Genomic DNA, 12,528 nt, shown 5'->3' with positions numbered 1-12,528 from the left:
CTGAGATTACACACATGCGCCACCAGGCCCAGCATTTTTTTGTATTTTTAGTAGAGACGGGGTTTTGCCATGTTGGTCAGTCTGGTCTCGAACTCCCGACCTCAAGTGATCCGCCCGCCTCAGCTTTTCAAAGTACAGGAATGATCCAGGGCACCTGGCCCATTTTGTTGTTCTCTATGTATATATATTTTATAGATACCTTTATTGTACAAAGTTGCATTCATATGTTATGGGTTATGTTGAATATTGCTTTTTGAATGTATTATTATACAAGTAGTTTTCTATGCTGTAAACTCTGTATAAAGTTTACATGTTTCTTGGCCAGGCATGGTGGCTCACGCTTGTAATCCCAGCCCTTTGGGAGGCTGAGGTGGGTGGATCACCGAGACCAGCCTGGCCAACATGGTGAAACCCCATCTCTACTAAAAAATACAAAAAATTGTCCAGGAGTCGTGGCACGTGCTTGCAGTCCCAACTACTCAGGAGGCTGAGCCCAGAGAATCACTTGAACCCAGGAGGCAGAGGTTGCAGTGAGCCGAGATCACTGCCACTGTACTCCAGCCTGGGTGACAGACTGAGACTCCATCTAAAAAATTTTACAAACTTTAAAAAGTTAACACACTTTTACGAGCTGCAACCCATGTCAAATAAGGAGATGATGTAACCAGAGTTATTTTAGATCCATCTGCTTTCATCTTGTCTTTTTGTAGGTAATATTTTGACAAGCATGTTTGTGCATAAAGATTCTCCTATGGTTGGGATTTTAAAAATTCATAGACTACTCAGGCCAGGTGTGGTGCCTCAAGCCTGTAATCTCAACGCTTTGGGAGGTCAAGGAGGGTGGATTGTCCGAGCCCAGAAGTTCAAGACCCGCCTGGGCAACATGGCAAAACCCTGTCTCTACAAAAAAATTAAAAAAAAAAATAGTTGGGCACGGTGGCGTGAGCCTGTAGTCCTAGGTACTCCAGTGTTTGAGGTGGGAAGATTGTTTGAGCCTGGAAGGTTGAGGCTGAAGTGAGCTGTGATCATGCCACTGCCCTCCAGACCGGGCTACAGAGTGAGAATTTGTCTCCAAAATAAATAAATTCATAGACTACTCAAGTGATAAATATTAAACCAGAGACTGCTTTAAACATTTTAAAGCCTTATTATACTGTCATACTGTGATTGTACTGACATATTTATTCATTTAATAAATACTTACTGAGTGCTATTTACTGACTATGATGGTGAGAAACGATGGTAAGGAAACAGACCAGATCCCTTTCTCAAAGAACATATATTTCAGTGATACTGACTGTAATGGTTAATTTTACATTAAGGGATTTTAAAATTACTGACTGGGTTAAGGGATGCCTAAGTAGCTGGTATAACATTATTTCTGCATGTAGCTGTGAGGGTATTTCTGGAAAGGATTGGCATGTGAGTGACTGAGTGGGGAAAATCCTCTTTCACTGTGGGCAGCCACAATCCAATCACCTAGGGGCCCAAATAGAACAAAAAGGCAGAAAGGAGTCAAAAATTTTCTCTCTCTCTCTCTCTCTCTCTCTCTCTCTCTCTCTCAAGCTGGGACACTCTTCTTTTCCTGCCCTTGGACATCAGAACTCCAGATTATATGGTCTTTGGACTCTTGAGTGTTGTACCAGTCAACCCTCCTACCTCCTCCTCTGGCCCCTCAGGCCTTTGGCCTTGGACTGAGCCAGGCTACAGGCTTCCTTGGTTCTTCAGCTTGCAGGTGGCCTCTCATGGATCTTATCAGCCTCCATAACTATGTGAGCCATTTCCACTAATAAATCCCCTCCTATCTATCTATCTATCTATCTATCTATCTATCTATCTATCTATCTATCTATCTATCTAATGGGTCTTTCTGTCTTGGTGCAGATCCCGATACACCAACAGACAATAAGCAAATAGAATCTGTCATAGTATCAGTGATAATTGCCATTGATAAAAAGTACACCTGGGCTAGAAGATTGATGGGGGTGGTGGGAATGCCAGGGAATAGATTTCAGAAAAGGTAACTGGGCATGACATCTCTGAGAACTTGACCATGGGACATTTGAGCAGACACCTGAATGGTGTGAGGAGCGAGCCATGTGGATCACAGGGGAGCAGGTGCATGTGAGAGTCACAGCAGGGGCAGATGGCAGAGACAGGATTGAGCAGTGACAAGAGGCTGATGTGGGTGGAGACGAGTAAGCTGGGCTGAGAGTGGCAGGATGAGGCCACAGGTGTCGTATGACGAGGGGCTTGTAGGAAATAGTGAGAGACTGAAGTTTCACTGTGCCTAAGAAAGAAAAAGGCTGATGTGTTCATAAGATATGTCCTAATCCCCATTTGAAAGGCTCGCTCTGCCTTTTGTGTGGGTAATGGACAGTGGACATGAGAGGCAGCTGGCAGCCCAGCTGGAAGGCCCTTCTGGTTTACAATTATTGAGAGAGTGGCTCTGGGGTTGTGGTAGGAGAGGAGTGAAAAGTGATTGGATTTAGTGTTGATATAGTTGTTAATATTGTTGCAAAATATACACACCGTGTAATTTACCTTCTAACCACTTTTTTCAGTGTATAATTCGGTGGCCTAAAGCACATTTACGATGTTGTGTAACCACCACCAATATGCGTTTCCAGAACATTTTCATCCTCCCAACAGAAACTAGACCCATTAAACCAAAGCTGCCCATTCTCCCTACCCTCAAACTCTGGTAAATTCTATTTTACTCTCTGTTTCTATGAATCAGCCTATTTTAGCTACATCGTATAAGTGAAATATTATATTTGTCTTTTTGTTTCTGGCTCATTTCACTTACAGTATTCTCAAGGTTCATCCAACCTGAATTTCATTCACTTTTAAGGCTGAATAATATTCCATGTGTATGTGCACCATGGGTCGTTTATCCAATCATCCTCTAATGGACACTCGGTTGCTTCCACATTTTGGCCATTGGGAATAGTGCTGCTATAAGCATGAGTGTACAGTTATCTGTGTGAGTTACTGCTTTCAATTCTTTTGGGTATATGCCCAAAAGTGGAATTATTGGCTCGTATGGAAATTCTGTTTTTACTTTCTTGAGGAAGCATCATACTGTTTTGCATGGTCGCTGTACTATTGTACACTCTCACCAGCAGTGTACAAGTGCTATGACTTCTCCACATCTTCACCAACACTTGGACTAGTGAAGTTGAGCATATTTTCATGTGCCTGTTGGCCATTTGTGTATCTTCTTTGGAGAATTGTTTATTCATGTCATTCACTCATTTTTGAATGAGATTGTTTGTTTTTCTGTTGTTGAGTCATAGTTCTTTATGCATTCTGGATATTAATTCTTTACCAGGTATATAATTGGCAAATATTTCCTCCCATTCCATGCATTTTCTTTTAACTCTATTAATAGTGTCTTTTGATATGAAAAAGGTTTTTTAATTTTGATAGTCTAATTTATTGTTTTTCTTTTATTGGTTTTGCTTTTGCTCATCAGCCAAGAAGCCATTGCCACATCCAACGTTCCTAAGATTTTTTCAATGTTTTCTTCTAAAAGATTTATAGGTTTAACTCCTAAGTTGAGCTCCTTGAACCATTCTGAGTTAATTGCATTAATTTTTGAATATGGTGTAAGGTGATGCTACGAATTTTGTCCAACATCATTATTTTGTATGTGGATATTAAGGTTTCCTGGTACCATCAGCTGAAGTGGGGCTGACATACTTGTAAGATGCAGTGAGCACTAATACATGTGAACGCCATGCATTTATTTACTTGTCTTTACTCCACAGTTGATTGGAGAAGGCTTTTGGCGACAAACCCAAAATAAATGAATACATATGAATTCTTATGAAATCAAAATCAAATAAAATTATAAATTTTAAAATGTTAAGAGTGAGGCAAGACTAGAACATCACTAGACAAGCTGAAACATGCTGAAATGGAGGGTTTACTGCTTTCCTTGCTATAAATTTTGCTGGCTCACAATGGCTTATGTTTATTGCATAAGGGAGCCACAGGGAGGGGTGCTTGCTCACGTAACAAGTCCCTGGTTTTCTTCAGAAACAAGTTCCAATTCTCCACTTAGAGCTAAAAAAAAAAAAAAAAAAAAAAAAAAAAAAAAAATTTAATTGCAAGATGCTCAAACTGAAGCTGGCTTCTATAAAGTCAAAGAATAAGCAGTAAGTGTACAATAAACCTCAGGAATCTAAGAAGATTCTACCTTTTTACCTAGAAATGGCCTCATAATGTGTCCCTGAAGGGAGAGGGTACCTTCCGGGAACCCCACGATGTAGGGGTTTCTGCTGCAGTCCCAAATTGAGTTATCCCTTCTCTCTAACTGCAGGTCCCACAAGGCCTTACTGCAGCTTCAATAATTTCACCTGGGCTAAGATTTGGGGGGTTTCATGCTTTTTATTTTGAGCTGCTGTCTGGGTCTTAGAAAGGTGATTTACATGTTTTGTCAAAATGTTATTTCTTTGATGGAATTTGACATTCGTGGACACTCTGCTTTCCTTTGTGTTTCCTACAGGGGCAAATGACGTTGCACTTCTTTTCAGCACTTCACTAGCAGTGGTAGAAGGTTTCAAGTTAGGGCCTCCCTCAATCTTTACCCTCTCCCTAATGCAGAGGATTGTGGTCTGTTGGCAGAAAAGTGGTGTCTTGGGCCCCAAATGACCTGATGAATATCAATATCCAATGCCCTGTAATGAAGTCATGTGTGCACATATCATCACTTCTGCGTGCAGTCTCATGGGAAGGTGGGTTCCTGGACCCCAGGTTAAGGGCATAAGCACTACAGGCATACAGATAGAGCTCCAAGGAAGGGAGAGATCACTGGGGTGGGACCATACTTTTCCTTCAGGGTGTCCCTCAGTTCAAGGAAGTTTGTACTTAAGGGAGAGAAAGTCCTGGCAGGCCTCTTCATCCTTGGCATTCTTGATATTGGGGCTGGATAATTATCTGTTATATGGGTGATTGGGCTGACTTGTACACTGCAGGATGTTAAGCATCCCTGGTCATTCCCCACAAGATGCTGGTGGCACCTCCTCCTCACTCCAGTCATGGCAACAAAAAATTTTTCCAGATATAGCTCATGTCCTCTGGTGGGAAAATTGCTCCTGGGTGAGAATACTCGTTTGAGAGGTAGAGACACGCAGGAGCTGGGCCTGTAGAGGGAAAGTGATCAGGAAGTAGATACAAAGCAGAATGGAGCTGGGGAAGAGAGGAAGAGAGTCTAGGCTTGGAGGGGCCTAGTCTGATGGTTGCAGGTCTGGAGCTCAGAACCTCAAGGTATGGGGAACTAAAGCTCGTGAGGAATGGGGAGAGTCGCAGAACCTCCTATTGCCAGAATATCACACTCATACCCACTAAACGCCCAGCCCATGGTTCTGCATCTCTGGGAAGTCAGGATAAATTTGGCTGTATGGGGTCAGAAAGAGTCCTGGTAACCCTAGGCTTTGTGTGCCTCCTGACATGATGAATGTGCGGTCACAGCTCCTCCTGTAAACATTGCTGCCAAATGTTTAACCCAGATCTACATAGGTCCTTAGGAGGCACAGCAGATAGAGGAAAAAAGTAAAAGGCATCGGGGAAACAATATGATAAATCCAGTGTGGAGAAGATTCCACAGGTATTTGACATCATCTCTGAAACAGGTAATGCCATTCTAAAAGAAAAACGATGGGTTGATTGTTATAGATTATAGGTAATTCAAGAAACATAACCAAAGGCAGCGAGTGGACATTTTAAGAGGGCAAGTTATAAAAAATAGGATCAAAAATGTACTGAAAAAAGTGGAGATATTTGAACATAAAAGGACTTCAAATAATATTATGGAATTATTTATTTTCTTTGGTATGATAATGTTGGTTCTTACTCTTAGGAGGTGCGCGATGAAGTATTTAGTGGTCTAGTATCATGGGTCTTGCAAGTTACTTTAGAATGACTCAGCAAAAATCTTATCTGGACCCTTTTCATAAGATGGCGCCAAAAACAAAGAAGGAAGCTCCTGCCCCTCCTAAAGCCGAAGCCAAAGCGAAGGCTTTGAAAGGCTAAGAAGGCAGTGTTGAAAGATGTCCACAGCCACAAAAAAAAGAAGATCCACACATCACCCACCTTCCAGCAGCCCAAGACACCGGGACTCTGGAGGCAGCCGAAATATCCTTGGAAGAGCACCCCCAGGAGAAATAAGCTTAACCACCACACTATCATCAAGTTTCCACTGCTCACTGAGTCCGCCATGAAGAAGATAGAAGACAACAACACACTTGTGTTCACTGTGGATGTTAAAGCCAACAAGCACCAGATCCAACAGACTGTGAAGAAGCTCGTGACATTGATGTGGCCAAGGTCAACATCCTGATTCAGCCTGATGGAGAGAAGAAGGCATATGTTCGACTGGCTCCTGGTTGTTGCCAACAAAATTGGGATCATCTAAACTGAGTCCAGCTGGCTAATTCTAAATATACATATATCTTTTTAACATAAAAAAATTAATCTCTATTCACTCTGTCTCTACACACACACACACACACACACACTTACATACATGCTATACAAACACATCTACCTGTATCTATAAAAAGACACATTTTTCTTATTTTAAAAATTTGTGTGTGTTCATGAGGCACAAGTGCAGTTCTGCCACATTGATATATTGTGTTGCAGTAAAGTCAGGGCCTTTGGTGCATCCATCACTGAAGTGATGTGCTGGGCACACTGTACCCACCATGCAACCCCTCCCTTCATACACTCCCTGCAACCACCCCTATCCTTCCGAGTCGATTGTCCACCATTCCATATCCTACTTCCATGTATATAAAGAGATAATAAGCAAATATGCACAGTGATAACTGTCAAATTTTATTGCACTATTCTTTCAGCTTTTCTGTACATCTGAAAATTTATATAAGTTGGAACAATGAGGGAGAGAGAGAGAGAGAGACAGCTGAATCTGAATAGGTTAGGGGTTGTGTCCCAGCAGAGAACATAATTGACCTTTGTGATTCTCAAAGTGTGGTCCCCTAAGCTGCCTTCAGAGAGTCCAGGAGGGAAACCTGTTTTCACAATAATACCAAGATGCCATCTGCCTATTTCATTACGTTGACTTTTTCATTAATGCTGCGAATGCCAAAATAGGTAACACACCCAGCACTTCAGCCAAACCAAGGCAGTGGCACTAGACTGCATTCTCACTTAAGGATATCTTTGATGGAGCAGGAAAAGTTCTACTTTCACTGAATTTTGATCCTTGACTACATACCTTTTTAGTATTCTTTGTGAGAAAATGGGAAGTATGCATAAAACACTTATTGCACGATGGTAATCTTGAGGAAGGGCACTTGTGTGACTGAGTTATGAGTTCGACCAGCAGATGTTCTCATTCACCCACTGAAAGACATTTGCATCATTTCCAGTTTGGAACTATAATGAATAAAGCTGCTATGAATATTTTTGTACAGGTTTTGCTGTGAACATAAAGTTTTCCCTTGTTTGGGATAAGCACCCAGAAGGGCAATTGCTGGTCATATGGTAATTTCATGTTCATTTCCAGAGTGGCTATACCATTTCACATTCCTGCCAGAAATATTTGAGTGGTCCAGTTCCTTTGCAACCTTGCCAGCATCTTATGTTAACTTTATTTTGTATTTCAGCCATTCTTACAGGTGTATAGTGATATCTCATTGTGATTTTAATCTGTGTTTCCTTGATGACTAATGATGTTGAGCATCTTTTCATGGGCTTCTTAGCCTTGTGTTTATCCTCTTCAGACAAACGTCTGTTCATGTCTTGCTCATTGCTTATTTTGTATTTGGATTTCATTTTTACTGTTGAGTTTTTAAATTTCTTTGTATATTCTGAGTGCAAGTCTTTACAGAATTTGTTGTTTGCAAATATCTCCTCTCGTGCTGCAGCTTGTCTTTTTATGCTCTTTATAGGTCTCGCACAGAGCAACAATTTTTAATTTTGATAAGAGCCTATTTATTAACTTATTCTTTTATGGATCATACCTTTGGTGTTACGTCTAAGACTTCTTTGTCCAGTTCTAGTTCTGATGATTTTTTCTTAACAGGTTTATCATTTTTTAATTTTAATTAATTAATTTATTATTTATTTTAGAAAAAATATCTCACCCAGACTGGCCTTGAACTCCTGGGCTCAAGGGATGCCCCCCATCTCAGTCTCAGAAGTAGCTGAGACTACAGGCTTGTGACACCATGCCTGGCTCGATGTTTTAAATGTATGTTTTACATTGAAGCCCATGATCCGTTTTGAGTTATTCTTTGTATAAGGTGTGAGATTTGGGCCAGGTTGTTTTTTAATTTTTCCATTGTGGTTGTCCAGTTGCTCCAGCACCATTTGTTGGGAAAGTTCTCCTTCCTTCATTGAATTGTTTTTGTGCTTTTGTGAAAGTCGGTTGAGCATATTTGTGTTTTGCTCATTTTTAGTTGAGATGTTCATCTTTTTATATCAAGGTTAAGAACTTGTCACATATTCTAGATACAAGTTCTTCATCAAAAATGTGATTTGTGATGAATTGTGAAATATTTTCTCCCAGTCTATGACTTGTGTTCTCATTTTCTTAATGGTGTCTTTTGGAGCACTAAAGTTTCAAATTTTAACTAAGCCCAATTTATCTTTTCTTTTTTCATTTGTAGATCATGCTTGTGGTATGTTACTTAAGAATCTTTTGCCTAATCACCCAAAGTAAGAACAATTTTCTCCTATATTTTCTTGTAGAAATTTCACAGTTTAAACTCATATATTTTAGCTCTTTAATTTGAGTTGATATTTTATATGATATGACATGTCTAAATCCACCTCTTTTTGTTTCTTGTATCATTTTGTGCACCTGATCAGAGCTAACTACAGCTTCAACTCTTGGGCTTAAGTGATTTTCTTGCCTCAGTCTCCTAAACCACTGAGATTATAGGCACAAACCACTGAACACTGCCATCTCTTTTTACATTTAGTTGTCCAGTTGTGTCTAAACCATTTATTTAAAAGACTATTATTTTCCCATTGAATTACCTAGGCAACTTTGTTGGATGTCAGTTGAAAAAAGTGTAAGAATGTCTTTCTAGATTCTCACTTCTGTTCATTTATCTCTATGTCTCTCAGTTCTATACTATCTGGATTATTATAGTTTTATGTTATATTCCAATTTTCTTTTTCAAATTTATGTTGGCTCTTCTGCATCTTTTGCATTTTCATAAGCATTTTAGAATTATTTTGTCAATTTCTATAAAATGCCTGCTGGGATTTCGATAGAGATTGTGTTGAATCCATAGATTGATTTGTGGAGAATTGCCATTTTGACAATATTATTGAGCTTTCCAACCCGCATCTCTCCATGTATTTAGACCATTCATTTCTCTCAGTAATGTTTTGTATTTTTCAGTGTACAAACACTGCCCTCTTCCTAAATTTATTCCCATTTCATGATTTTTATAACTACTGTGAAAAGAAATTCTAGATTTTCATTGCTGGTATAGAGAAACAGAATTGATTTTTGGATACTAGTTTTACATCCTATGGGTTCTTCTGAACTCTTTTCTTAGTGCTACAAGCTTTTATCTGCATGTGAATTCTACAGGCAGGATCATGTGAATAGAATTTTATGTTTTCTTTTTTGATCTGAATGACTTTAATTTTTAATTTTTCATTTTTTGCCATATTGTATTGGCTAGAATCTCTAGTACAATGTTAAAAAGAAGTGATGAGAGTGGACATCTTTGCTTTGATCCCCATCTTAGGAGGAAAGCATTCAGTTTTTCATCATTATGCATTGTTTTAGCTGTGAGTTTTTCACAGATGTCCTTTATCAAGTGAGGAACGTCCCTCCATTCCTATTTTGTTGAAAGTTGTGAACATGAAGGGTGTTAAGATTTTTGTCAACTGTTTCTTCTGCATCTATTGAGATAATTATATCGCTCTGATCCTTCATTCTATTAATATGGTGCATTACATTAATTGATTTCCAAATGTTAAGCTGACCTTATATTCCTGGGATGAATCCCATTGGTCATGGAGTGTAATCCTTTTTATATGGTATTGTATTCAGTTTGCCAATGTTTGTTAAGGATGTTTGCATTTATGTTCATTGGTGATACTGGTCTGTAGTATTCTTTTCTTGTGAGTCTTTATCTTACTTTGATATTAGGGTAAAGCCAGTTCCACAAATGATTTGGGGCCACCTCTCTGGGAGAGTCTGGTGGGAGATGTGGCTGTGGCAGTGGTGATCTCAGGGTGCAAAGCGGGCGGCAGAGGCAGCCTCAGGCTGAAGGGTCTCAAGAAAACCCCTACTCCACATGGAGAATAAGATCCACTGTCGGCTGCCAGGGCAGTGGCCTGGGTGGGATCCCTGCTAGGAATGGGGTACGAAGGCCTTGCGGTCTCACCACACAGCGGCCCTGGGGTGGAGCTGAGTTTCCAGGGGTTAATGGACCAGGCAGGAGAAGGGTGGCCCAAGTGCAGGTCATGGGCCTGGGTGAGTTCAGAGGGTCAGGGGACACTAGGCCTCCTCCAGCATGGGGCTCTCTAGGGTCAGGTCAGGTGTAGACCTGTGGCAGCCACTTGTTTTGATGCTGGGCCTGCGAGCCCCAGGGCTTCCTGATGGGCTCTCCAGTTAGGAGCTGCCTGCTCAGGGCTGGGAGGGGAAGAACGCTGAGCTGCAAGTGGAGGGAGTAAATGTTTTGTTTCTTGGAGGGAGTTGCTGATGTTGATGGAGTCACAGGAGGAGATTGGTGAGGGCTGGGAAAAGCGAGGTGGGAGGGAGAATCAACGTGGATATTATTTTTTTTCTGAGTGAAGTCATAACTTGAAATCTGGAGAGCCTGAGGAAGGAGTATCCCTGAGAGGATACAAAGATTTCTTATCCAAACCTGATTTTTCTTCACCGCCCCCGCCTCCCGCAAGCCTCATGAAGTCATAGGCCCAGTACCAACACCAGGTGGTGCCAACAGGCCATGCAAGCACCATGCAGTTGGGCTTGTTTCTGGTCATCTCCTGGGTCCCTGACTTAACCGGGGTAGCATGGACCCTGCAGCCAGATGACCTGGCTTCAACCTGCAGCTCTGGTCTCACTGGCACTTTCCCTCCGGGTGCCTCAGTTTCTTCAACTGTGAAGTGCACAGTTACTGCGCTTACCTCTGGGGCGGGTTTCTCAACAGCAGCCCTATTAACAGTTTGGGACAGAGACTCCCTTGTGGAGCAGAGACTGCCCTGTGCATTGTGGGAGGTTCCCCGGCACACCCCACTCACCCCCTCCCACCAATCCCCATGTGATAACCGAAAATGTACCAGGATTTTTGGTTCTCCCTTGAGTCTGGAAGCTGCACTTAGGCATTTTCCCACCTGACACTTGAGCTCGCCTCTGCTTTGGTCCAAATAAGGCCTCTCTTTTTTAAAAAGTATTTTTTCTTTAAAGATTGCATCCATCTTTTAAACAAATCAATTTTCTTCCTTTATCTCTGCATTCAGTTAATCCTTCCACACCCTTTCTTTAGTATATTTTGAAATGTGTCCATTCTAATTCTAGTAATTAGCATATCTGACCTGCATGATACCTGCTATTACCCCAGTAGAGCTCTGATTTCTTGAGTACAGGGAATAGAGTGTGCGTTCCTGATTCTGTTCTGGATGACCTAATTCAATTTATTTTACTTTACTTGTCTAGGATATTGCTCTTCATCTGCAAAATATAATTGTGAATGTGGCTTGAATTACTGGGTGGTTTTATTTCTTCATTCAGCTAGTATTTGTTGTGTACCTACTGCATGACAAATACATGGCATGATATTGTTTCATGGATCACACCATAGCAACTAAGAAACTACATTAAGGACATTATAGCCACGTGTAGTGGTGTGTGCCTGTAGTCCTAGCTGCTTGGGGGGCTGAGAAGGAGAATTGCTTGAACCCAGGAGTTGGAGGTTACATTCAGCTCAGCTATGATCACCACTGCATTTCAGTCTCGGCAACTGAGCAAGACCTTGTCTCTGAAAAAAAGAAAACAGATATGTTATAAGCTGTCTACATGTACTCTATGTCTCAGGTGATTCACGTCCTGTAGTTTTTCTAAATGGCATCTCCATGTGGTTTTTATGAATGTTTGTCTGGTATTTCTTTTCTATCCTTTTACTTTCAACTTTTCTGTATCTTCCCCTGATAGTATGTCTTTTATAAATAGCCTATGGTTATTTATTTATTTATTTGCTTGTTTGTTTATTTATTTATCTATTTATTTTTACCCCTCTGCACTATTTGTCTTGTAATTGGGGTGCTTGAGTCCATTATCTTTAATGTCATTGTTGCCCTGATTGGGTTTAAGTCCACCTTGTCATTTGCTGTTTTCTAATATTACCTCTTTATTTGCTCCATTATTTTTCTTTTCTTGCCTTTTTTAGATTAATCAAAATATTTTCATTATTGTAGTATTCTTAATAAGTGTTTTGGCCGGGCGCGGTGGCTCAAGCCTGTAATCCCAGCACTTTGGGAGGCCGAGACGGGCGGATCACGAGGTCAGGAGATCGAGACCATCCT

At 40.9% G+C, this 12,528-nt stretch overlaps 1 protein-coding gene across 2 annotated transcripts in view; it reads right to left on the bottom strand.

Annotated features, from left to right (window-relative positions):
• Nucleotides 1-5,075: 5,075 nt before the first annotated feature.
• LOC105535298 (mamu class I histocompatibility antigen, alpha chain F) overlaps nucleotides 5,076-12,528 on the bottom strand; it is a 15,446-nt gene continuing 7,993 nt past the window's right edge. Inside the window, exons 7-9 of one of the 2 annotated variants that reach the window (XM_011974327.1) lie at nucleotides 6,973-6,981; nucleotides 6,100-6,208; nucleotides 5,076-5,150 (exon numbers count right to left, since the gene is read on the bottom strand). In XM_011974327.1, the coding sequence (XP_011829717.1) occupies nucleotides 5,076-5,150; nucleotides 6,100-6,208; nucleotides 6,973-6,981 (193 nt within the window). Of the gene's footprint in view, nucleotides 5,151-5,809; nucleotides 6,209-6,972; nucleotides 6,982-12,528 lie in introns of those variants that run through there. The other variant, XM_011974326.1, reaches the window with a different exon arrangement.

The sequence above is a fragment of the Mandrillus leucophaeus genome, unplaced genomic scaffold (assembly GCF_000951045.1).
Source record: "Mandrillus leucophaeus isolate KB7577 unplaced genomic scaffold, Mleu.le_1.0 Scaffold1440, whole genome shotgun sequence".
NCBI lineage: Eukaryota > Metazoa > Chordata > Mammalia > Primates > Cercopithecidae > Mandrillus > Mandrillus leucophaeus.
This window is presented reverse-complemented; position numbering and strand designations above follow the sequence as displayed.